At 37.4% G+C, this 27368-nt stretch overlaps 1 protein-coding gene and 1 non-coding gene across 6 annotated transcripts; both read right to left on the bottom strand.

Moving 5' to 3' along the window:
* PABIR2 (PABIR family member 2) lies at positions 1 to 27067 on the bottom strand. Of its 5 annotated transcripts, XM_090264770.1 has the most exons (13): positions 26664 to 27067; positions 24469 to 24547; positions 21175 to 21225; positions 19679 to 19735; positions 19103 to 19146; positions 18964 to 19018; positions 18426 to 18527; positions 18025 to 18110; positions 17391 to 17452; positions 11736 to 11832; positions 4374 to 4378; positions 2561 to 2705; positions 1681 to 1994 (listed from the first exon to the last, which is right to left on the bottom strand). In XM_090264770.1, the coding sequence occupies exons 1-13, from the start codon at positions 26759 to 26761 to the stop codon at positions 1847 to 1849; spliced, it is 1029 nt and encodes a 342-aa protein (XP_090120896.1). In that variant the 5' UTR covers positions 26762 to 27067; the 3' UTR covers positions 1681 to 1846. The 5 variants fall into 5 exon arrangements, with proteins under 5 accessions (XP_090120893.1, XP_090120894.1, XP_090120895.1 ...); XM_090264767.1 differs by lacking the exons at positions 2561 to 2705; positions 4374 to 4378 and having other exon boundaries at positions 1 to 1749; positions 17391 to 17455; XM_090264768.1 differs by lacking the exons at positions 2561 to 2705; positions 4374 to 4378 and having other exon boundaries at positions 1 to 1749.
* On the bottom strand, positions 8991 to 9109 carry LOC149990680 (small nucleolar RNA U109). The gene has a single exon (XR_016508770.1). It is a non-coding gene; the product is annotated as a small nucleolar RNA U109 (small nucleolar RNA).
* Positions 27068 to 27368: the final 301 nt, after the last annotated feature.

The following is a 27368-nucleotide window of genomic DNA, read 5'->3' as shown; positions in this document are numbered from 1 at the left end:
ATTAAATTTGCATTGTAAGATATACACAAACTCAGCATTTCACAAAAGTTCCTATTATTCCAGTTATCATGAAATACAATGATTATATAATCAGTCAGGCAAAAAGAGCATCATCTATAGGATTTTCTTATCATATCATCTCTTGTACTTATTTTCAAATATAAGTCTGAAATATGATATAATATAGACTAGAAAGAGAATTTTAATTTGTAACAATGATCACTTTTGAATATTAAACTTTATATAAAAATAAAGTCAACCAAGGTCATCTAAAGATTAGCATCTCTATCTCTGTCTCTATCTTTCATTTATCTCAAAACAATCCCTGCATAAACTTAACTTTCTAGTCCATTTAAACAATAAAAACAAACCTTGGTTTAAACAATAAAGTGAACCATCTTGCTTCCTAGTTCTCATATCATTGGAACAATTTCATTATCCTGCCCTAATTCTACCCCACCATTGAATTACAAAAAATAAATATCACACTCCAAAGGTTATTTCTTAAGTGTTCTAAATTACAGCCAAAAAATGGCCAAAAGTATCCCTTTAAGGCAAGACAGTAGAATGAAGGTGAATAAATATCCTGTAAGATAAAACCATCTCTCAGTATACTATAGGCAGAAACATGGTTCTTTCACAAACAGAATAAATATATTGAATACCATCGAAGTAATCTTTCTTTAAAATGGCATAGCAGGGAACAATCTTCACAATATACACATTTATGTTAGGTTTGAAGGATTATGGCCTTTGCACAGGTGAAAGCAGCAATATGAAAAATTAAGAGGATGGCCATTATGGTGGTTATTACAAGTTAAAATAAACAATACACCTGATGCTGTTAGAAAACTACTGACTGCTAGCTAAGTGATGGTCTCTTACAATTCAAAGAGAGTAGGTTTCCCTTCAAGCCATACAGTATTACTAGTCTGTGAGTACCTGCAACATGCAACATCTTCCTTTAGGATTCAAGGATCTTTGCCTTCAAAAGACACAAGTGCAGTAGTCTTCATTTCTTACATACATTCAAAGATGGAATACTGTGATCCTAGCAGCAAATTTGCATATTAAATATAGATAATTCACCCATGAGATCTATACATCAAAAGAAATTTATAATGACAGATATTTTTACACAGTTTTAAATAATAAATAACACAACAATAGACTACATTCAGGTTTTTAAAATAGCTTCATTCAGGAATTTCCTTTTAAAAATTAACTTTTGGTACCTCAGACTTACTACCATGCACAATGTTCACAGCTCAAAATGCTTCTTAAATTAAAGCTGAACTTATAATAACATTGTTAATCCCCCCCCGAGTCCTAAAGCTTCCTCATAGACATTAAACTGCCTTTGCAATAAGACAGCATGAGCAAGAACTGCACTTTGATTCTGGTGGCAACACAATGACCAAAACACAGTCAGCAGCACCATTCACTACATGACAAAACAAATGAATCCAACGACAAAAAAGTAATCAGAAAAAAGCAACAATTGAGACAGTACATGGCAGTAAGTCACATAAAGACCCCTTTTCTACTCTACCTTATGATATACATGTTTATAGCACAGCACTGTATCCCAAGGCACCTCAGGCCTCAAAATGCCACCCAAGACAAGCTGACAAACTTCATATATGCCATTCTAGAGAGTGGTTTGTGTGTAAATCATATTATTCATTCATTTGTAGATGCTCCACACATCTGGTCAAAGCAGGAATTTCTTCTCCTTGATAACACCACCTAGGAACATTAACAATATTTTATATTTTCCTTAGGGTAACAGATTTGGGGAGAAAAATATCAACTACGGTAGCTAAGTCATAAGAACCTGTGGCGACTACTCCAGGCATCCTGTAAGTACATTTACATACTCAACACTAAAATCAGTCCTCACATCATACACTCCAACAGAAAAGAAGCGATATGGGTAGTAATGAAAGCAACTACATCCTTTTTCTGCTCTGTGAGAAATGGCAAGTAAGCAGCTCAAACAGGAAAGGGAAACAAAACAAAGTACTTTAAGCTGATGCAGAAAAATAAAAAAAAAAATATAATCAAAACCAATTCACCTATTGTGAAATAAAGAGATTTGAAACTATGTAGTCAACAGGACAAAAAATATCTCTCAAGCAAGAGAATTTCTGATCAACTCTAGCTGTCATATTACTGCTAGGAAAAGGAACCACTGTCAAAAATACATATCAGGGCTTTTCATAAACATATAGACTAAAATGGGGACTCTTTGAAGCACTGGGAAATATGTAATATTTGTATTTATATATACATACTCTAAGCAATTAAAAATGCGTATTTGAGGTTTAGTTACTAGATCCAAAATGAGATCAGCAAAAAGAGACACAAGTAAGGTCACTATATTTGTAAAATTGAACTTTAGAGAAGAGAGATGAAAAAAAAAAAAAAAAAAAAAAGAATGGTGATACTTTAATCCTCATTATGGATCAAAGTTCTCTGCGTTCCTCATTGAATGCTTTATGTAGGAAACAGCAGTTAAAATACTGAATACTGAATCAGAAATGGGTAAGTAAATCACTTGGGTGAGAGATCATCCATCAAGATGAGCGGAGGGCATGAATTGGAACATGCTACTGGAGACTCTGCAGTTGTGCTGCCTTTAGCCAGTGAGTCTGAGGACAAGCCACTGCTGCTACTGCCGCTACTACTGCCATCCAAAATATCTGAATTGAGGATAAAGCAAAAAGAATTATAAGCAGATGCATCTATCAGGGTAAAAGTAAACACAACATGCAACAACATAGTGTCAAGAACTCAAGAATTAGTAGAGTATTTGTAAATAATAAAAAGTATAAAAGCAATAGCAATGAACTATATCATGTACCATATTCAGATACCTGTGAAAGCACAGTCACAGAAATTGACAGTAAGACATTAAGGGTTCTGTATCATTTTAGTGCTCTCCTGGAGGCACCAGAATGTTCAACATACAATAACCATTTCTCTTGACAGGTCATGGTTTACATGAGGTAGTTCCCTTACCTATTTATCTTCTTACCTTCCCATCAGTCTTAGAGTAAAAGGAATGGTTATTCATTGAGGTAGCTACCCTGAACTGTGTGAAGTAGTCTTTCAAGTACATTGCTTCATGGTCCTTCTACTCCAGAACGAAATCTTCCAATTGCCCTAGATTTTATCACATCCCCACTCCCAAGAGGCTTTCGATTCAAACACTCTTCCTAATTTCCTCCATTATTTGCCTTTTATGTTCTTCTCATTTTATGAATTTCTTATACCACTTCCTTTCCTCTTGCTTTCAAAACCCAAAGGTCTCCCTTCTAGTTCTAAAAGACTCCTTTCTTTGAGCCCTTCTATTACTATCCAGTTAAGCTTCTAAAAGGAATGCTCTATATGTACAGACCCAATACCCTCATAGTCCATTCACCTCTTTAATCCTGACAATGGGCATCTGCTCCTACCCTTCCACTAAAACTCCTGACCTGGGCATCAAGAACCTCTACAGCCCAGCACAAGGATACCTTACCCATTCAGCCCAAGCCCTCATGGCTCCCAACAATCAACCTGGCCTGCCTCATAAATCTGCCTTCATGCTTCAGCATTCACAATCAAGAGCCTTCACAATTTGGTGTCAGGCTGCCTTTCTGACTTTGATTCCCAACAATCCCACATATAAACTCTATGTTCTATATTTGGCCCTAATTAACTCATTTGTTTATACTAATATTATTGACTTTCTGCCAAGTGCAGGAAGTATGCTAGATATTACAAAACAATAGTGTACAAGACAGACATGGTCCCTGCCCTCATCAAATTTATAGAAGAGTGCAGAACAAAGACACCAAAATAAATATGTTAATAAACATAATTATAATCTGTGAGCAAAGCAATAAAGGAAAGATACAAGGGGTTCTGAGGGTATATAACATGGGTAACCTGATCTAATTTGTAGAAACAGGGAGGGACAAGGCTTCCTAAAAGTGATATTTGAGCTGTCATCTGAAAGATAAGTAGGCATGAAATGAAGTAGGTTAGGTTTGGGAGGAATCAAGGAGAGTTCTAGAAGCCAAAAGCAGGCTAGTGTGACTGTAGTACTGACAGTAAGAACATGATGAGAGACAAAACTAGAGAGGTAGCCAGGCAATTTTTAGGATTTACACAGACATGCCCCTTTTTTTTTTTTAAAGAAACAAAATATAAAATTGGAGAAGCAATTATGAATCAGGAAATATGGGTTCTAGTTTAAGTCTCGTCACTAGCTCTTTTGCAAAGGCCCATCCTAATCTAATGTACCCAAAGGCTAAGTAGTATGAGTCTTTAATACTATAATTTTTATGAATTTCTAAATTAATATGTTTCCACTGTTAAACAACCTGTGCTACATTTGGAAGTTTCTGGGCTCTATGCCACTGTCAATGAAATAAAACTCCCCCTACCTTCTTCCTCTACTCTTCTATTTTTCTTCAAAATGTCATTTCTTTCTATTGCCACTGGATTGTTTTTAGGTGAAGACAGAACACAAATAGGCTTCGTAAAAGTAAAAATAAAAGTGGAAACAGGGACTTCCAGCCAAGAAAGAAGCATAGGTAGACACACTGCATATCTCTCCACAACTAAGAAGGAATACAACTACCTCAAAACTGGAGAAAACCAGAAGTTCCAGAAAATTGAGCTGCATGGAATTCCAACAAAGAGATAAAGAAGAAATACCCATTCAGACAGATCCCTCCCCCACATACAGTGCCACAACATGGTGAAACGGTTCGCCCAGCACTGACGAATACCTAAGGCTCCCCTCTTACCTAAGACACAGAGGCAAACAAACACAGGAGAAGTAAAGTTCAGGAGACAGAGAAGTATGGCCCACAAGAGGGAGCAGATCAAGGTTCCAGTGGGAGAACTAGGCAAAGAGATAGCCAACCTAACAGACGCAGAGTTCAAAACACTGGTGATAAAGATGCTCATAGATTTGACATATATGCTTCAGTATGGCAAACACAGAGGGAAGAAGTGAAGAATATGCTAAGTGAAACAAAGGAAAATCCATACGAAGCCAATGATGAAGGGAAGGAAACCAGGGTTCAAATCAATGAGTTGGAACATAAGGAAGAAAAAAAACAGTCAACCAGTACAGAATGAGGAAACAAGAATTGAAAAAATGAAGAGAGGCTTAGGAACCTCTGGGACAACTTTAAACGTGCCAACATCTGAATCATAGGGGTGCCAGAAGGAGAAGAGGAAGAGCAAGAAATAGAAAACTTATGTAAAAAAATAATGACTAAAAACTTCCCAGAGAGAAAGAAGGAACTCCTGCCATTTGCAACAACATGGATGGAACTAGAGAGAATTATGCTTAGCGAAATAAGCCAGGCAAAGAAAGAAAAATACCATATGGTATCACCTAATACAGGAAACTAAAAGAACAACATAAACAAACGAACTAAACAGGACAAGGAGCAGAATAGCAGTCAATAGGGGGAAAGGGGGAGGGAGAGAAGGGGGATAAGTAAGGGAAGGGTTTAGTCAAGAAACGTGTATAAATGACTCATGGACATGGACAACGGGGAGGGATATGATTGTGGGAGAATGGGTAGAAGAAAAAAAAAAAACTTTCCAAATTTGGAAAAGGAAATAGAAATACAAGTCCAGGAAGCACAGAGAGTCCCGAACAAGCTAGACCCACAGAGGACCACACCAAGTCACATCATAATTAAAATCCAAAGGTCAAAAATAAAGAGAGAATCTTAAAAGCAGCAAGAGAAAAGCAGAGTTACCTGCAAAGGAGTTCCTATGAGACTATCAGTTGACTTCTCAAAAAAAATTTGCAGGCAAGAAGGGACTGGCAAGAAGTATTCACAGCAATGAAAAGCAAGGATCTACAACCAAGATCACTCTATCCAGCAAAGCTATCATTTAGAATGGAAGGGCAGATGAAGCGCTTCCCAGACAAAGTAAAGCTAAAAGAGTTCATCATCACCAAGCCTTTAGTATATGAAATGTCAAAGGGACTTAAGAAAAAGAAGATCAAAACTATGAACATTAAAATGGCAACAAACTCACAACTATCAACAACTGAATCTAAAAAATAAAAACAAAATCCAACTAAGCAAATCAAAATAGGAACAGAATCATAGGTATGGGGATCATTCGGAGAGTTATCAGCTGAGAGGGGGAAGAGAAATGGGGAAACGGTGCAGGGACTAAGAAGCATAATTGGTTGGTACAAAATAGACAAAGTTAAGAATAATATAGGAAAGGGTGAAGCCAAAGAACTTATATGCACAACCCACAGACATAAATGAAGGGGGATGGGATTGCTGGAGGGAATGGGGGTACTTGGCAGAGGGGAGCAAAAGGAAAAGAAATTGGGACAACTGTAATGACATAATCAATAAAATAAACTAAAAAAATGGAAACAGTATATTCCACAGTACTCCTACTCTATGCTCACTGCTCACTGCTTTCAAATGCATCATTAGTAATACCAGTTTAAAAAAAGAAGTTTGGATAATTTAGCTGGCTCAGCTATTTTTCAACCAAAAGGTAAAATGAGCCTAAAATATAAATTATTCAAACTACTGAAGAAAAGTTGCACAGATAATTTGAGACATCGGAAAATCAAAATATATGTGATTTTTTTTCCTCCTGAAGCATTTGGCCTAGACTAATATTAAAATGAATTTACTTTCCTAAAGCATATATTGTCTGGGCAGCCGAAGGACATGCTCTGTGCTACTTGGCAGGAAGAAACGGGCTTGGATTAAAATTTGGCCACGAAGCAGACAATCTGAATATAAATAAAGACTTTATTATTCCAACCACCAGACTTATAGTGAGCCCTGGGTTAAAAGATTCCATCTGTAATAAGACCTGCTTGCTTAGGTGAATCTTGTATTCATTCAAAAACACAGAACATGAGGGTGGTGAACACAAAATGCAATATACAGATGATGCATTATAGAATTGTACAGTTGAAACCTATATTATTTTATTAACCAATGTCACCCCAATAAATTTAATTTCAAAAAACACAGAACATGACTCCTGCAGAGAAATCTGTCATTTAAAACTGTCAATTACTTTAAGAGAAATAAGCTAATGGGGAAGTTACCAAGAAAAATAAATAAATCTGAACATTTAATTTCACATCTTTTCAAGAATTTCTTCTCTATTATTAAATATAAACATGTATAAAATTTTGTTCATTAACAGAAAAATAGCATACTTATATTTAGTCACCAGTGCAATTCATACTCAGAACTTAGTAAACCTTTAACCAGATATTTTCACTAAACTAAAATCTACTTTCTATTCTAATTAATCTGGCACTACTACTCATGGTCTGGAAGCACAGACTACAAGTCACAAATTACCCACTGTTACTAGATCTGCATAAAGCAAAACTTACATATTTTAGTCCACAGACCCCTAACAAAAGTGATTTTCATAGCGTCCACTATTAAACATGCTATCAGGGTTTCTAAAAGCAACAAAATATGGTCCAATTTGAGTTTCTCTCTTCTTTCTTTCCTAGCTCAAGCTCTGATGCAGGTGTTAATGAGCTTTAGACTAATGACCAAACGGCAGACAATGGCAGGCAAGCAAAGGACCTAGACAATTCAGACTGAACATAGGAGAACATTTATGCATGACCCATGGACATGGGCAATAATATGGGTGGGGATGGACTGAGGGAGGGCATAAAGTGGGGATGGGTGGAGGTGGGAAAAGGGAGAAAAAGCATGGATGACTATAATAGCATAAACAATAAAGTAAAGAAAATTGGAAAAAAAGAAAATAAAGTGAACTAATTCATTCTAGTCACTGAATATATATATTGAGACAATATTTGAACCACACGACCAAAAATATTTATAACTGTTAAAGTAGTGCCCTCTTTCTAAAAAAAAAGAACAACAATTGTCAACAACAAAACCTAGGGGTAAAATTGTAAGAGAATCATTAGAACATTCAAACAACAAAAGTGGGATGTCCAAAAATGACAACAAACTCGCAACTATCAACAACTGAATCTAAAAAATAAAAACAAAAACCAACTAAGCAAACCAGAACAGGAGCAGAATCATAGGTATGGGGATCATTCGGAGGGTTGTCAGCTGTGAGGGGGAAAGGGGAGAAATGAGGAAATGGTGCAGGGACTAAGAAGCTTAATTGGTTGGTACAAAATAGACAGGGGGAAGTTAAGAATAATATAGGAAAGGGTGAAGCCAAAGAATGTATATGCACAACCCATGGACTTGAACTAAGGGGGGTGGGATTGCTGGAGGGAAGGTGGGTACTGGGCAGAGGGGAGCACAGGGGAAAAAATTGCGATATTGTAACAACATAATCAATAAAATATACTTAAAAAAAACAACTAGGGTGTCCAGTGTGATTCATACTCTCACCCCATCCAGTTGAGCCTCTTTCCCTTGTCCAGTCAATAAGCTGGGTTCTGTCAGATTAATGGCAGACAGAAAAATGCACTAAAAATTAGCCACAGCCCTATCAAGCTGAGTAGATCTTGGCATAAGGTAAGAGTACAGGGCATCCTTACTATCCCTTGATGTGGGTTAAACTGGTCCATAGGGCATGTTCTCTGGTCTCTACTATTTTACCTTAGGAAGGCCCAGCATTATCTTCCTGTACAACTTCTAAATTTTAAGATCACACATTTAAATACAATCATTTCCACAGTCACCTTGGAAACAGGAGTTTAAAAGTATCTGCACAGATGTCTAAACTGCTCACATAAATATCTTCAAAGTGTATGTATACATTTCTATTATTAAATGAATCATGACTAAATCTTATTCTTTGTATGTCATATATTCACTATGAAATGTTCTTGCCATGATGCATATAACATTAAAATAATGTTTAAGTAACTAAGATTAATAAAAATGTTAACATAAAACCATAAAGGTTAAATAGCAGTTACATTAATACTGATGCAATGGGCAAGAAAATTCATGGAAGGTTTTTTTCTTTTCTGTAGGAGAAACAGGGTACCTTAATCTTCACTATATGGCTAGAAACCCTGAAAACTCCTTTATTTTTTTGCCACAGATAATCTTATTCCCAAAAGAATGAGGAGCATAACATGGGTTGCCCACACAAAAGAATCAAAGCACCATGCAAAGATGTACTTCTGAGCTGTGAACAAACTCTTGATGTTCATGAACACTAAATGCAGAATGCCATAATTCTTGCCTTGTGGTGACAATGTTCCCCAGATTTAATTGGAAGATGTTTCAGAATTTTCAGTTAGTAAAAATATATAATATAAAGAACAGACTTACTATTTCTTTGGGCATCAGTTGGCACACTGGACACCGATTCCAAATGAGTCCGTACTCAAACTTCACATTTAATTTATACTTCAAAGATGTTAGATTTTAATGGTTATTATCTAGTACATAAACTTTAATTTAAAGTGTTAAAACCCATCTCTTTTTGCAGAGTAGGGCAGGGAACAAACTATAACAATTTAAACCATCATTTACTAATGATGTGATTCTTTGTCTACTCCCTAAAAGGTATAAAAATTCTTTCCTTACTTTCATTACCAAGTAGATTGCTAACTTTGGCAATAAAAATCAGTACATAGCTACTTTCTGTCTTCGTCTCCATTTCTAAGAATATGGATGTCTGATCAACAAAAACTCACTAAAATGTCACTTAAAATTTTAATTAAATATTTTTTACACTTAGTTTTGTGAATTTTGAATAAATTTTTTTTTAACCTATTACTTGAGTCATACATTAGCTTGTTAACTAGCACCCTACTAGGGGCTGTGAATGAAGCAAATCTCTCTAATGTGACAGAACACTTTTTGTCTTTATGGATCACAAGTGCCCTTCATCACCAATGTCTATGTTCCCAGGGCTCTCATAGCCAGTTATAGGTCCTTGGAATATGGGAGCAGTGGCAACAGAAAGAGAAACCTCACAATAGCCACCATCAGTCTACAGCTTAGGTAGTGCTGCTCAGAGGAATAAATGGCCAGACAAGGGGAGAGGACTCGGTAAATACCACATCTTCTCTTTTCTTTCTTATTTATTTGCATGAACCTGTTTTACGGCATCCTGCAGTCAGCCTACGACAGTATTTTCTTATAAATCCCCTCAGCCTATCTAATGTTTTTAGCTTGGCAAAAAGCTTTCATGTCTTTTACCTAACTTGGTTACTTGGTTAGTGACTGGGTAAGCAACTCTATTTATAATGTCATGTGCCTATATTAAAACACACTTTACCATAAAAGTGATATGTAGTTTCCACTAAGTATAGAGTTTCATCCACTTGTCATCTTGATTAGCTTTAGAGGTTTTCTCTTTGCGATCATCTACATACCTGGAAAGGCACTCTGTACCAAAATTAGCACACTGAGCTACCAAGGGCAGACAGAGATGAGAGAGAAGAAAAATTGTGGGGCTGAAAATAGCTAGAACAATCTAAAAGGCATCTGTTCCGAGGTTAAAACAGTACTGATCAATGACTCAATAAACTAGAATAATCTGACTTCTTTGTCAACTAGAAGTACAGGTTATCTTCTACAAAACATGGAGTGAGCGATTTGGAAAAAAGGAATCATTGATCCTTATACCTTATAAGTGGCTTACACAATTCTTTCATTTAGAGAACACCATTCTTTTAAATTGAATTCCCTCATGAGCTCCTTAAAAAACTCTCACCCATAAAACTCAGGGAACAGAAAGTTCTGAAAGGCAATACACAATCAAGTATAGAACATGGGTGTTCAGTGATTTCATTAGAATGTACTTAAAATTTTCCAATTATGCTCTGGCTGGTGTGGCTCAGTGGCCTGAGTACTGGCCTGTGAACTGGAAGGTCGTAGGTTTGATTCCTGGTCAGGGCACATGCCTGGGTTGTGGGCCAGGTCTCCAGCTGGGGGTGAGTGAGAAGCAACCAATCAATGCTTCTCTTGCATGTGTTTCTCTCCCTATCTCCTTCCCTTCCCCTCTCTCTAAAAGTAAATAAATAAAACCTTTTAAAAATTTTCAAATTATTACCTGGCTACTGCTACTATTCCTTCCCCTTCCTTCCAATATGTCTGTAATATGTCCGTCAGTATCCAAGTGCTCAACTTCAGGTACAGGACTATAAGTTAACTTTAGCACAAAAACATTAAAGGGCCTTAAGTTAGACGTCTAAACTAGGATGAGTAAGGCTAAAAAAAAATATGTAAGTGGACCATAAGAATCAGGAAGTGTACTATAAAAATGAAACCTTAGTTAGCACTGGGATGAAATACCCCAAACCTTTAAAAAATATTTTATAACAACAGACAATGTTATTTAGAAAATGCCATGCTGAAGAGAATACTGGTATTCTCTGTCAAAAGGATATAAGACAAAATGCAGGCAGAACAGCTACAATCACTGGACCATTCCCCAGAACAAGCCAGAAACTCTCACACCATCCAGGTGCTGACACTTTCCCATCCCATTAGCACCTGCTGAAAGGGGATGACCTAACAACAGGAGTTAGGAATGAAGGTGAAGGTGCCAAAAAGATACACACTTCCAAAAAAGTACTCATGATTTTCAAATAATCTGCTTTTCCACATTATCTACACCTCTAGGAGATTCCCCCTCTATGAAACATGGATAAAAAGTTGAATACATTTTAAGTGACTCCAATATACTTTTGATGTGGCTCTTTTTAAGTAGATTACACTCTAACATTCTTTTGATTTTATTTCATTTTTTACCATGAACTGAGATCAGACAACTGTGCACTCTCCGGAGACAACATGTTGGTAGTGCCTTGGAAGAGCCTCTTAGGCTGGCTTTCAGTCTCCATTTCACCTAAAACAAAAAGATAATGTTACTATAAAACAATTGTACAGGCTTAGTGCTAAAAATAGGGTGATCTTTGTTTACCCAAAGCTCAGCATACTTCTTGAAGCTGTGACTTGAAAGACATTTTTCCACGTGTTTAATATAGAAGGTATATACTTCCACATAACCTTAACCAAAGTCAGCAGCCCTAAAAAAAAAATAACAACAACAACAAACTTCTCCCTTATTAAATGTATTATGCTACAGATAGTCATGTTCTTTTATTTTTTTAAAATATACTTTATTGATTATGCTATTACAATTGTCCCAACTTTTCCCCCTTTGCCCCACTCCACCCATACCCCTCATTCCTTCCAGGAATCCCATCCCCCTTAGTTCATGCCCATGGATCATACATATAAGTTCTTTGGCTTCTCCATTTCCTATACTGTTCTTAATACCCCCGTCTATTCTGTACCTGCCAATTTGTACTTCTGAATCCCTGCACCTTTTCCCCCATTCACCCCCTCCCCTCTCGCAACTGATAATCCTCCAAATGGTCTCCATATCTATGATTCCATTTCTGTTCTGCTTGTTTGCTTAGTTTATTGTTTAGATTCAATTGTTGATACTTGTGATTTTACTGCCATTTTAATGTTCATAATTTTGATCTTCCTTTTCTTAAATAAGTCCCTTTAACATTTCATATAATAATGGTTTGGTGATGATGAACTCCTTTAGTTTTTTCAGTCTGGGAAGCTCCTTAACTGTCCTTAGATTGTAAATCATAGCTTTGCTCACTAGAGCAATCTTGGCTGTAGGTCCTTGCTTTTTATGACTTCGAATATGTCTTGCCAGTCCCTTCTAGCCTGCAGTTTCTTTTAAGAAATAAGCTGACAGTCTTATGGGGACTTTCCTGCAGGCAACCCATTTCTTTTCTCTTGCTGCTTCAAGATTCTTTATCTTTAACCTCTGGCATTTTAATTATGATGTGTCTTGGAGTGGGCTTCTTTGCATCCATTTTGTTTGGGACTCTGTGTTTCCTGGACTTGCATGTCTATTTCCTTCACCAAATTAGGGACGTTTCCTTTCATTATTTTTACAAATAAGTTTTTAATTTCTTTCTCTTTCTCTTCTCCTGCCAGCACCCTTATGAATCAAATGTTGGTACATTTGAAGTTGTCCCAGAGCCTCCTTATCCTATCCTAATTTTTTAAATTCTTTTTTTCTTCCTGCTCTTCTAACTGAATGTTTTTTTCTTCCTGATGTTCCAAATCATTGATCTGATTCTTGGCTTCATCCACTCCACTGTTGATTTCCTGTACATTGTTCTTTATTTCACTTACTGTAACCTTCATTTCTGCCTGGGTCTTTTTTTATGCTGTTGAAGTACCCAATGAGTTCCTTGAGCATTCTTATAACCACTGTTTTGAACTCTGCATCTGATAGGTTGTTTTTCTCTATTTTGTTTAGTTTTTTCTCTGGAGTCTTGATCGGTTCTTTCATTTGGGCCATATTTCTTTGTCTCTTCATTTTGGCAGCCTCCCTGTGTTTGTTTCTATGTATTAGGTAAAGCTGTTTTGATTCCCTTAGTACTGTGGGCTATTGTAGAAAAGCGCACCCATAAGTTGGATAGGGTGGAACCATAGGTAATTGCCAGGTTGGAAAAACCTGTGTGAACCAGGTTGATGCAGTCATAGATATGGTGTTGTCACTCTGGGGCTCTGTGTGGGGTGATGGCTCAGAAAAGGGACAAGGGCCTCTGCATGGCCTCTGAAGTTTTATCTGAGAGGAAGCTGTCCCCAGGCACTCACCCTGATGCCAGACACTTCAATTTCTCCCTGTATGTCACTAGTGCCCTTCCAGCTGCTGCCCTAGTGCTGGAGCCCAGAGGGAGTGAGTCTATGTAAGTCCTAAGTCTGTTGGGGGACCTCTAAGAGGAGACTCCTGAAAATCCTGCAGTTTCTCCTGCCACCCCAACCCCCACTGGTTTTTTATCTTCCTGGCACTAGAACCCTGGGCTGGGTGGTCTGGTGTGGGGCTGGGATCCCTCACTCCAGAGGTATCCCTCCTGATTTTTATCCACCACACATGGGTGCAGGACTGCTCATTCCACATCTCCGTGTCTCTGCCACTCCAATCCGTCTGGATGAATGTGACTTCTTTAATTCCTTGGTTGTTGGATTTCCATGGAGCTCAATTTTCTGATGATTCTGAGTGATAGTTGTTTTGTAGTTTAGTTGTAATTTTTGCTGTGGTTGTGCGAGGAGGCGAGTCATGTTTACCCGCACCTCTATCTTGACTGGAAGTTCTAGTTATGTTCTTTAATAGAGAAGCAGAACACTGACTGCATCAAGCGAAATTAATCAAGGCTAACCACAGTAGAAATAAAGCATCTCCAAATAGCTGAAACTCATAGCAGATAAAACTTTATGCTAATGATTTGTAAAGACTTGATTTTATATATTTTAATATCAGAACATTTCCTGAAGTCAAATGGCTTAAAAATTACTGTCTGATAGAGCATATAAATCAAACGTTGCTTTAGGGTGCTTAGTGAAAATGAAAGTTGAAAATACAGTCATGGGCCACATAACAATATTTTGGTCAATGATGGACCATGTATAAGATGGTGGTCCCATAAGATTATAAGGGAGCTGAACAATTTCTGTCACTTAGTGAGGTCATAACCATCGCAAGGTTGTAGAGCAACACATTCCTCATATGTTTGTGGTGATTCTGGTGTAAACAAACCTACTGCACTGCCAGTTGTGTAAAAGTGTAGCACATATAATTATGTACAGTACATAAAACTTGAAAATGATAATAAACAATTATGTTACTGGTTTTTGTATTTTGTATATGATAATTTTCATCATTTTAGAATGTCTTCTTTGTACTTATAAAAAAAAACATTTGCCATAAAACAGTATGTTGTATTACACCACAAGTAGCCTTACATATCTTGTGTTTACCATGTGTCTTGATTGCATCATTTTCTCTTGGGCTTGATTTGATCTTGTGCTGTTTTTTAGGGTAACATGCAGTACAGGATTGTACATTAGGAGCAATAGGCTGTACCATATAGCTTAGGTGTGTAATAGGCTATACCATCTAGGTTTGTGTAAGTGCACTCTGTGATGTTCATACAATGATGAAATCGCCCGATGACACATTTCTCAGAACATACCTCCATTGTTAAGGGATGTATGACGGTATATGTTTGAAAGCACACTTGTATCTGAAAGCAATTATTAATTCGCAAAACTAGTATTGTACTGGCTACCTCAATCCTATAAATTTTCTCAGAACTGGTAATAGAAAAACATTTTGCCACTAGGACTGCAAACACTAACAACCCTAAGTTAGACAGAAAAAGCTTCTTTCCAAATAAGCTATGACTTAAAACATGCACATAAACTTGGTTTTGAAGCTTTTTATCTGAGCTTTAAAATGGAATAGTAAAGAACATTTAAGTCATGGGACTACCTATACTCCAGTAGGAAACTAGTAACGGTAAACTTAAACCTGTGCAAGATTGTAATGGAAAAAGAGCAAGCAAAAACAAATACAATGTTTAGTTTTTTACATTTATCAATTAATTCATAGTATCCTTCCCCTGGAGCTATTCTGAATATTATTAAAATTGAAGAAAGGATGTATTTTTATTTGCTTTTTCCATACTTTATTATTTATTTATTTATTTATCTTTTTAGTGGTTTTAGAGAAAGAGAAGGAAAGGAAAGGCAGGGAGAGAGAAACATCAATTTGTTGTTGCACTTATTTATGCAACTATTGGTTGATTCTTATATGTGCCCAGACCATGGCATAGGGGAGGATGCTCTACCCAACTGAGTTACCAGGCCAGGGCGCTTTTTCCATATTTTAATATGCAGTTTTTAAAAGCTGCCGCTGGTCTTTCAACACCTCTTTAACAAAACACTTCAGCACTTTTTAGCAAAGAATTCCTCCATCTGCTGGTATATTTTGGAATAGCTTTGAAACTAAACAACCATACCAACTTCACCAATTTCCTGCAACAAACTTAAAATAAAAACAACAGCAATAGCTTTCATTTCCATGTGTTATTGTCACATAATATCTCCTGAGAAGATTCTTAGGATTGTAAATAATTCCTTAAAGAATTAAGGAAAAAAGACTACTGGTTTATAAAATAAAACTTATTCACTAATACAAATACTGCCACTGTATCAGGATTGGCTCAGTGGATTGAGCGTTGGCCTGCGAGCTAAGTGTCGCTGGTTCGATCTTCCAGTCAGGGCACATCAGAGAAGGAAAACTCTGACTCCAAAAAACCTCCGCTGCCTTGCGGCATACCTCTTCAGAGGAAAGGCTAAGGGAGTAAACCCCAACAGAAAATCCGGAGCCGGAGTCCCTAAGGCGGTTTGACGTTGTAGTCAACACCGGCAACTCCTGCGGCGCACCTGAAACCAAGCTGTATTGACTACGTCTTTCCCTTGGACCCTTCAGCTGCGAAGAGAGGGGCGGTCTGCTGCATGGGCAACAGCAGACCCTCCATATCACCCTGCCCAGGCTCTGTAGCTTCAGCTTCACTGGAGAGGACACTCCAGCGTCATCGCAAGATGTCGATTCAACACGGGAGGAGACAGATACCGTGTCACTCCCGAGTCGGACTGCACAACCATTCTCGGCGGTGCAGATAGACTCTTAAGAAGCTACACCATCGTCTCTAGAGACGGACGGCTGCCGAATCAGGATCTATTTTCCAGGACACACCATCTTTAATTTTAAGTTGTCTGAAATATAGCACTTTTTGAATATACGTGTAATGCTATGATTGGAACATTTTCACCAAAGCTGGCAAGTATCCATTTACCTACCACGTGGAGAGTTGATTTGTTTACTGGCCCTGAAGGTGATCCGCACAAAAAAAAACCACTTACTGAATTGTTTTTTTAAATTATTGCTAAAACTCTTGTTTAAAATGACATCCAACACTTGCAATCATATGGTCATATCCCCAGGAATACTGACTAAAACTGTGTTAAATTTCCTTGCCTTTTTTTCAATAGATTCCGCCAGGGGCCCATAAGCATCTAAAACTAGCATTGAGTGAGATCATTTTAATTTAGTGTTTTGTGGTTCAAAATTAGGTAATTAAGAGAGCACTGCAATTACAGCAAAAACCCTAAAGACCTAAATGTGAGGAGGCAATTCTCTCTTTGCCGTTGCTGAGGTGTAATTTGGTGGTGGATTGTATTTGAGAATACAGCTTGTTTACAGACCTATTTGCTGTGACAATAAGCATATATTTCTGCAACATATCAATTTGTATTTTTATATTCTGATCACAAAGGGGAAAAATTTTTGGAATATATATTGATAATATAAATATATGAATAAGATTCTGTTATGAAATATAAAAATATAGACAGTATCAAATAACTAACTTAAAAAATTTAGAATCAGTAAAGCATACATTGGGAAGAGTAACACATATTTCTTTAGGAAAAAGGAGTCCTGCCTTGAAACTAATTTCAGACAGAAATTCTAATATGTAATTCAAGTTCAACTAGGTTTCATATCAGAAATGTGATGCTTACCTTTTCTTTTAAGAGGACCAAGAGCACTGGGCCTAATGCACTTGACTGGACTCTGACTCCTCCTGCTTCAAAGAATAAACAAACAGGATGACATGAAGTACTTCTAAGATGCAAGATAAACATTACAGCCCACCAAATCAATAAAATTGACATTCATATAGGGGGAAATAGAAAATGCCTGTGTTGTACGTTGAATAACTGAAATGACAATACATGATCTAACCTGGCATATGGCAATCTGGAATAACATGGTGTTTTAAGCAATCTTTTAAAATTGTTCTGTAACACAAAATATCCACAATAGTTTCTTTTACAAATATAAACTTTATTAAAAAGTTATTTGGATTTGACTGGTCTACACTCTTAAACAAAATTTTTCTTTATAAAAGACATTATCATGTGCACACATGTGTGTCCACTAAATATAAACTGGTATTAAATCTCAAAAAATGAATCTGGTAAAATGTTAATGGTAGAATATAAGTAATAGGTATACAGATGTTCACTTTGCAATTATTTCAATTTTGCTTTCTGTTCAAAATTTTCCATAATAAAATGTTGTGGGAAAATTTCATCAGAGAGACTATTTTAAAAAGTAGCATTTCACCCACATTTAAAAAGCAGGTTCACCTACCTGGAAAAGTGTCTTGGACTAGGAATGGGACTTGGTGGTAGCCCACTGCTGCTCATAAACATTTGTAAGGATGGTGAAAAACACTGCTAAAAAAACATATTTCATGTAAAAATAGTTAGTTCTAATGCTCCAGTTTTCAAGAAATTCTTCTCAAAATGACAAAAGCAACATCCTTAGAATTGTTTAGTTGTCTATGTATCTCTCTCTATATATAAATGAGACCATATTTTTTTTCCAAATTACTATCATAGACTTTCTTGATTTTTCTTCCAGTCATTGGAGTCTTTAAAAGTGAGGCAATTTGTGTGTGTGTGTGTGTGTGTGCGTGTGCGCACGTGTGTGTTTGTAGACAGTAAACAGCTCAGTGTGTGAAAGAATTAATATATTGTCAATGAACCTACCTTTCCAAATCCTCTGGTGGGTGATGGTGCTGGAGAAACTGGAGTGAAGTCAATCCTTTTAGGAGAATATAATTTGTCTGGCTTGTCAAAATCACTATCACTCTGTAAACATAAAGTGTTATTTCCTCATAATTCACAATTCAGTATTTCACAGCTCTTCTTTACTATATACACATGCCTATATTTTTTAGGGTAGAAATGTATCCTAAAATGTTGCAATATAATATTTCAGTGGAAAAGCAGAGATCAAAAATGAATACAAATTTGGAAATAGAAGGGACAGAAATGTATGAAAAAAATTAATAAAGCCAATGAATACTACAAAAGTTTCTATAAAATAAAAAAAAGGGGGAAGAGTCTAGTCAAGAAACATGTATAAATGGTCCATGGACATGGATAACAGGGTGGGGACTGACTGTGGGAGTGGGGGGCAGCGGAGAGCAAGGGCGGAAAAATTGGGACAACTGTAATAAAACAACAATAAAAAAAATAAATTAAAAAAATAATTTTTTTTAAGAAGCAAACATAAATACTTTACCAGGCTCAAGCTCTCATCCCATGATTGGCTTATCTGCATTGCTGTTTGCACTTTCCTAAAACAAACAAAAATGAAAGGCCATCAGTACTCAGAAATAAGATATACACCAGGCTGTGCCCTATTCTTGTGAAGTACTAACCTTTCATGGGCAGTTTCTTTGTTCATCATATCCATGCCTTCTTCCTGCAAAGATAAACATGTGCTGAAAACATAATATTTATCCATACAATTCTTTATTTCAAAGAAAATGAAAAAACTCTTCTACCTTATTTGACATAATCACAGTATAGTAGAAATAGCATTCCAAAACTGTCACCCATGCCATATCTGTATTTTATCTGAATACACAGAATTTTAATCTGTCTACAACTAAACAGTTGCAGCCTGCTGCATTTTTGATATCGAAATCTTCAAAATGAAAATAAAATCAAAATGTAAAATTAAGCCCTGACTAGTGTGGCTCAGTTGACTGGGTATTGTCCACAAAGCGAAATATCATTGGTTCAATTCCTGGTCAGGGCACATGCCTGGGTTGCAGGCCAGGTCCCTGGTTGGGGGCATGTGAGAGGCAACCCATCGATGTTTCTCTCACACACCATTGTTTTACTCCCTCTCTTTCTCTCTCCCTTCCCCTCCCTCTAAATAAATAAATAAATAAATATTTTAAATATAAAATTCAGAAAATTGTAGATCTGTGCTAGAAAGTAAAATTTACCCTTTTGATCTGATGCAGTCTGCTACTAGAAACCTGATTAGGTGAGGATGACAGCAACTGAAAAGAAAAAGTAAACATTTACTAAATTCTGAATCACAAAGCAACAACCTGCTGTCAGTACCAGTGTACAGTCTCTTCCTAGATAATTTTTCATATTCTTCTTACAAAACTAGTTCTTTAAATTACTGGACATGGTGGGGGATTGCTGGAGGAGGGTGGGTGCTGGGACGAGGGGAGCAAAGGGGAAAAATTGGAACTATTGTAACAATATAATCAATAAAACATACTTAAAAATAAATTACTGGACATAAATGCACTACAGGCAGTATATTAAGTCTTTAGAAAATACACCAGGGAAGAGGGGAGGGGGGAGGGGGAGAAGAGCAGAAAGGGGAGGGGTCTAGTCAAAGAACATGTATAAATGATCCATGGACATGGACAACTGGGTGGGGAGTGACTGTGGGAGTGAGGGCATAGGCAGAGCAAGGGAGAGCAACGGGGGTGGGGAATGGGACAACTGTAATAGAACAACAATAAAAAAGTGAAAAAAATAAAAGAAAAATAAACCCAAAGTAAAAAAGAAAGAAAAAAAAAAAAGAAAGTACACCAGGGGTCCAACCCCAAGGCATCATCTGTCATTAGACAGTCACCAAATTTAATACTTTTCCCAGATGAATGCAGAGTGTGTACATTTATGTTAAAAAAAAAAAAAAAAAGACTCCATGCCTTGGAAATATCCGTTACCCCAATAATCTAAAATAAAGAACTATAGATGCTGGGTGGAGGGGAGCAAAGGGGAGAAAATTGGAACCGTTGTAACAATATAATCAATAAAAAACATTAAAAAATAAAATAAAATAAAGAACTATATGAGAAGGGAAAGAAAAAACTGATTTTATTCATTTTTTATTACCAATTCACCAATGGAGAAAGACAAAGAAGCCCAGTATAATAGTGTCTATGATTAATGTTTATCAAAAGCACTTTAAAATTGCAATAAGGAGATTTTGTTTACATGATCTAAAATCAATTTTAAAATTTAGTCACCAATGTTATCACCACAAACCTTACTAGTTAAGAAAAATCAATGTGGAAGGCAAAGTGTATTTTTAAAATAACTGTTGCTTCCCCCTAGATCACCATTTTTTAATAACACAAAGCTGAAATGATTTGGGGTCCAAATTGTGTTCCATCAAAATAATCACAATCTGATTACAAAATGTAAGATACAGTTCATGTCAATGGGTTTTACAGGGTCCTAATAGCCATGATATAAACAAGCACTATGTATCCCCTAATGAAATGTAAATGAAATTGTAATACTATAAAACCAAATAAGACAATTATTCTGTTACAGGAGGCCCTATCCTATTAAAACTTTTTTGAATACTAATGTAGTGAGTAGTATAAAATGGTGATAAACTGCTCTAAGTTGTTTAGCCAAAAGTTAATTCAGGTAAAATTTTTTAAAGTTATCCACTGAAATATGATTTTACCTCAAAAGATATCTCTTCATTACCCACTCCTTTCTTTGACTTTTTTCTCTCCTAGGCTTTGAAAAGAAAAACTTTACCATTAAAATCATTTTAAAAAGTACTTTTTTCCATTATGAAAGCAATACATATTTACTGATGAACTCTTAATAAGGTCATTTGAAAAACACTAAGCTGCTATGCAAGTAAATAAGGCAAGACTCTAACAGGATAATATGAAGAAGAGCATAGATGTATCTGTGTCAATCAGAGAAAAAAAGAAACCCCAAAGGCAGTGAAATAATCAGGAAAGCCAAAAGTAAGGACTGCCAAACCTGATTGTGGAGAAAGTCAGAAATTTAGATGCTGTATCTACATGATGTACAACTTGTTGATTTTAGAACTGGAAAGTAGACCTGACAGAGGAACAGAGGAGCAAAGCCATGTCTAGTACCAGCAACAGAGTAAGGTATAGGCTGAGAAAAAAGCCAGGAATTTCAAGGAGGTGCTGGTTACTGGTGTTAAGTCAAGCAAAGAGCTCTACTGGGATAAGAAAAAAAAGGCCCCTGACTTTGGCCATCAAGTGGGTATTGGTGACTTTTGCCAGAACAGGTTTTTAATGAAGTTGTGGTAGAAATGATTATATTACAAACTGGCCGAATAGTTAATAAGAAATTAGGAATAGACAAGGAACTAGAGACAGTAGAGTGTAGATTAAGCTTTGAAAAAGATTCCAGAGGAGAAGGAAAAAGGGGAAGGAGAGAACCATGAAAAAAGAAAACGGTTTGTTTTCCAGATATTAGAGGTGCAAGTCAGGAGAAGAAAGTTGAAGAGCCAGTGACGAAGAGACTGAAGACACAAGATAGGGAGAAGATGACAGACCAAGCAAAATGATAGGAGAGTCATAAAATATATAAACCATTAGGAGAAAACACCACATGTGAAGGCTGCAGGTAAAGACATTTTAAGGAGAAGAAAGCTGATGTGTATATAAGATAGATGTCTGCCTTTTCTGTGAAGTAAGAAGGGTTGTCTGCTGCAAGAGAAAGATGGTGAGATAGGAGGCTTGCAGAGGGTTTTTTTTTTTTTTTTAAGATTTAGAATACTTCTTTAGTAAAGAGCATGGGGCCAGTGGAATTTATCTTCTGTCCCTTCAAACGACTAATTCCTCTCCTTCTCCCTACTCACAATAAAGGCAATACTTTCCCGTTGGTCACCAAGAAATAAAATTGCAGTCACTTTGAGTCCTCCTTCTCTCTGCCTTTATCTCTAACCACTTGTCAAATCATGAAGATCTTACTTCTTCATGTTTCCTTCATCAGTCCCCTTCTTTTCAGTTCATTCACCAGCACCTTACTTTTTGCAGATTAATACAGCACATAGTTAAGTATATTAAGATTTATACACTACACTGTGACATACTGTATATGGTGTAAATAATATTATGATGAAGTACCCAAAGGGTGATGTGGAATGCTTCCCATACTGGATAGCTAGAAAGGAGAAGTGGGGGGTAAGCATCAACAAAAAGCAGTGAATCAATAAAACTCCTTCAGCAAACTAGGTATTTTAGTGCAGCCAGAGCCTATGGTGGGTATTTGTCAGGAAGCAGTGAGAACTGAGGCTAGACAGAGTAGATAAGAATCTTCACATCTTAGAAGAGAGGAAAGTGAAGTGTAGGAAGGCAAATTCATGCTATTGATACAGAAACATTTTTTCACATATACAGCAAAAATAAGTACTGATATTTTCTAGTATCCTCAGGGAAGGAGGTGAAGTGAAGCAAACCTCCAGATAGCTAACATTTCCCCCTTTAAGTATTTTTAGCCACTTCAGCTGAAAATCTTTCTTAAAAGTGCAGTGTTTCCCCCCTTGTTAAACAGGTTATACCAAACAGAATGGCACCAGAAGATCTCTGTTAAAATTCCAGCTCTGCCACTTACTAATTGTCTGATTCTGAGCAAGTCACTTATATCGGCTGAGTCTTAGCTGCTGCCTCTTTTAATTGGGAAAAACATCTTCTGCCCTGCCTACTTCATTGGGGTTGCTATGAGATTAAAAGTGTGAAAGTAGCATCGGCCTACGAACCAAGTGTTGCTGGTTCGATTCCCAGTCAGGGTACATGACTAGGTTGCACGGCAGGTCCCCAGTTGGGGGTGCAAGTGAGAGGCAACCACATAGTGACATTTCTCTCCCTCTCTTTCTCCCTTCCCCTCTAAAAATAAATAAATAAATATAAATAAATAAATAAATACATACATACATACAAATAAATAAATTTTTTTAAAAAGTGTGAAAGTACTTTGTAACATTTTAAATGTCATAAAAGGGTAGGTACTACTACAATCTAAGAAAAGGTGGAAGATTCAAGTATCCTTAAGAACATCAATTATTTTACGATTCTATGCAATCAACATACCACTCACTGTCCATTAATAGGTTCTTAGCCCTTGTACTCAGCCACAGACATTTTATTTTAGAAAACCTGTCTACTTTTCAGTTTTCCCCTCTCTTCCTTTGCTAACAGCTATTAGAATACCTTTAACCCAAATGTACCTCTTCTGATTTGCTGCTTCTCACACAGTACTGGACTAGAAACTTATTATAATTGTGCATAAATTTTAGATGATTCAGAGGTCAGAGAAGCTCTCCTATAAATAAACTGAGGAACCTTTGTGCATAGACTATGGAAATCTAGTTCAGTCATTTAGAGGTCTGTTTGCTTACATCTCCAATACCTTCCAGAGCCCTGTAGCTACAGGATAAGTGGGCTCCACATGTGAAGTGCTGCTATATAAAAACCTCATCATTATTTCTCCCAACACAACCAACTAATAAGGTGCTCTCTGACAGCTCTGGTTATATAGAACAGTCATGATCAGCAACTCTACTAAGAATACAAATACGAACATTTTGAAGGAGTCTTTCTTTGGCTAAACAGCACTTAGCAACAGAAATAAATACTCTGCAACCATTTAGGTGACTTTTGCATCCTAGGACAAATAAAGGCCACTGCTCGCAGTTATAATTAGAAGTTAATTCTGACTTACCTCACAACCATGATATGATGTAAGTAGTGACACAAAACAAAGAACAATGTTTAAAAATACAAAGTCCTGCAGCCAAGAAATATTTTTAACCAGGTCTCCTATTTTGCACCAAAAGCTAAAATTGACCAAAGCATTAAGCAGCAAATAAAATAGGTAAAATGTTTTCTTTTATAAAAAAATATGCATAGCACATAATTTAAAGAAGGAACTACATTTGAAAGTGTTTCCTCCAATCAAAACCACTAAGGATACTTAGTTCTATACTTACCACACTGTGACAGCTCATAATTGTTGTACTATGCCTCCGAGTTCTAAATGTGCAAGGCTGAAAAACCCATGAAAGATCACTAAAAATAAAAACAAACTTATTAATAGAGTCTCATTTAAGATATCCTTCAATTGTATTAATGCCAATTCTCTAGTTAACAATGAAATCTTTGATGGCTCCTCATTTCGTACAGTGAATAAACTCCTCACCGTCCTCTTCAGAGCTTTCTGAGTGGTGTGCTATGGATTACAGTTGGCAGAGATACTGATCTCCTGGGTGGTTGGGAGGAAGCTAGGAGAGATATGGGGCAGAGCTCCAGACTGGTTGCCTCCAACTGCTTCTGCTCAGAACTTATCCCCCCCAAACCAGTTACCACCAGATTCAAACTAGCAGCCTCATCTGTTTACCCCAGAGGACCTACAATCAGTACTGCTTTCTCTGTGTGCCATGATGTGAACAAGGACTGGGGAACCGTGTTCTACAATATGAGCCCACTCACCATCTCCCACTATTGCCCTATCTACATCTGAACCCCACCATCCAACTAAATAAACATGCCTTGAGTTTTGCTCATGTTGCCCCTTCTGACTCAAATGTTCTCCCTCCCACCACCACCTGTCAAAATCCTTCCTCTCCTTCAATACCCATCTCAAACACCATGCCCTCCATGAAACCTCTTCATTCCACAGACATAATGCAATCTTTCCCTCCTTTGAACCCAAAGAGCACAATGGGGAATTAAGATGCCTCCTGAGACACCAACTTTAACTTTTATTAGTGAAAACTTTGCATGTGTCTTAAACCCTTTGGTGGAGGTGTTTTGTTCACCTTTGTACAATATCCTGCAGTGCCCAGCAGAGTGCCATGCCCATGTTTAGAGGTCAAGAAGGATTTTCAGGATTGGGGATGTGGATATCACCTAATCCAGCTCTCCTACATTTTAAGTGAGAAAACAGAGACTCAGAAGGGATAAGTAACTCATTAATAATCATAGCCAGTCAGGGAGAAAATTGGGACTAGGCCTGGTCTCCTTACCCTTCTTCTGTCATCATTCTACCTTTCAAATAATTACTTAAATCCTGATTCAGAAAACAGTATGTTATTTCTACAGTAGACTACATTTAGGTCAACAGGGTTACCCTAGTCCTTAGCAATTGCTTACCTACCAGATTTTAAAAGATAATCAAAAAAGTCCAATTTATTCTTATAGTATTAAAAATAAATGTAGAACTGAGAAAAGATTTAGGAAGGAGTCACTCCATAATCTGCAGTTTCAAAATCTAATAAAAGAAAAAAAATTTTTCCCTAAAATGAGGATATTATAATCAGTTTGATAAACATAAATGTTTGCCTTTCCTGTCCTTGATTAATGTGTTTGGCTAACTATTCCCTTATGCCCCTTTTTTGGACTAATTCCATTTCTACAGGGCCTCACAAATTGGCTCTCTACCTAAGATGAATTGTCTACTTACAAAAGTGAAATGTAATAGGTTCAAGTCTGCCAACCTAACCTTCACTATCACAAGATTATACCTTAAAATAGACCCTGTGATGACTTTCTCACATGAAAACACAAGACCCTACCACTGAAGTTCAAGGGTGGATTCTTTGCATTGTTTTCTAAAACCTGTGTTCTCACTAACCTAAGCTACATGCTACCCTTCTTTTTTATACACTAGAACGCATTTCAGGCATTTTTAGGATCTGAATACAACAAATCCAAATCACTTAATATGACATGAACATGACATTTATTTTCCAGTTATGAGATAAACCGTGATTTATTAAAGTAACCCACTGTTAATACCAGGATTCCTAAACTAGGCTTAGAAATAGCAGCTCTTAGAGACAGGTGTCAAATTGCAAGTCTAGTTCCAGGGGCTTCAGACATTCAATGGTGTAAATTAGGCAGGGAAAGCAACCTGTCAAAAGATCCAGAAGCTTCTTGTAGTTCTTTATAGAGTGAGCTAACAGAGCCTCAAGTAGAGATGGTCCCCTTGTCCCTACAATGCCCAGAGTTTGGAGTCAAACTTTCACTCCACCATGGGACCCCAAGTCGCTATCAAGCAAACAAGTCATTACCCCCTCAGTTTGGAGAGCTCAAATGAGCTCCAACTCTCACTTTAGGGAAGACTGCTTGCAGGGGCTCAGAGAGCCCCTGAACCCTGTAGTTCACCCTCCCCAACACTGCTCACCTAAGCCCACGGATCAGGGGAGCGCTGTTGGATCTCCTCAGGCTGCCCCCATCAGATGTGTCAGGCTCAAAGTCCAGCTCCATTTTCTCCTGAGCCATATCTGGAGACTTGCAGGCAGGCACAGCGGACAGAGCTCAGCTCCTGGTGCTTAGCAATGAACTCCCAACACTCACCGCAGGACTGAGCTGCTGGGGACTGGCAGCTGGGGGCGGGGGCTACGTGGTGGGGGGCGGGAGTTGGGGCGGAGAAAAGCAGAAGAGCAGGAGAGAAGAAGGATGAGGATGACTGAGGGGTCATAGGGAGGGGAGGAGAATGGAGAGGTTGTAACGGAGGGTGACAGAATAAGGGAAGAGGATGGAAGAAAGAGAGGTGAAAGGAGAACGGAAAAGGACAGGGGGGAGGGGAGAGGAGAGAGGGAAAACAATGTAAAAGGCAGAGGACAAAAGGGAGACTCGAAAGATGGGGGAAAGGACAGGGTGGGAAGGGCAAAGAGGAGCATGGGGGAGGAAAAGAAGGACGATGTATGGGGGAGAGGAAGGAGAGGAATGAGAAAAGGGGGAGAAAAAAGGAAGGAGAGGAAACTAGGCAGAGGCAGAACTCATGCTAATCTTCTGGCCAACGACCTCAAGTGGGGCTGGGTTAGACACCGCAGCTGCCTGGGCAGCGATGTCACCGAGGAGCTAACAGTCCGGCAAGGCCCGGCCA

Source organism: Furipterus horrens, unplaced genomic scaffold (assembly GCF_987537825.1).
Source record: "Furipterus horrens unplaced genomic scaffold, mFurHor1.1.pri manual_scaffold_17, whole genome shotgun sequence".
NCBI lineage: Eukaryota > Metazoa > Chordata > Mammalia > Chiroptera > Furipteridae > Furipterus > Furipterus horrens.
This window is presented reverse-complemented; position numbering and strand designations above follow the sequence as displayed.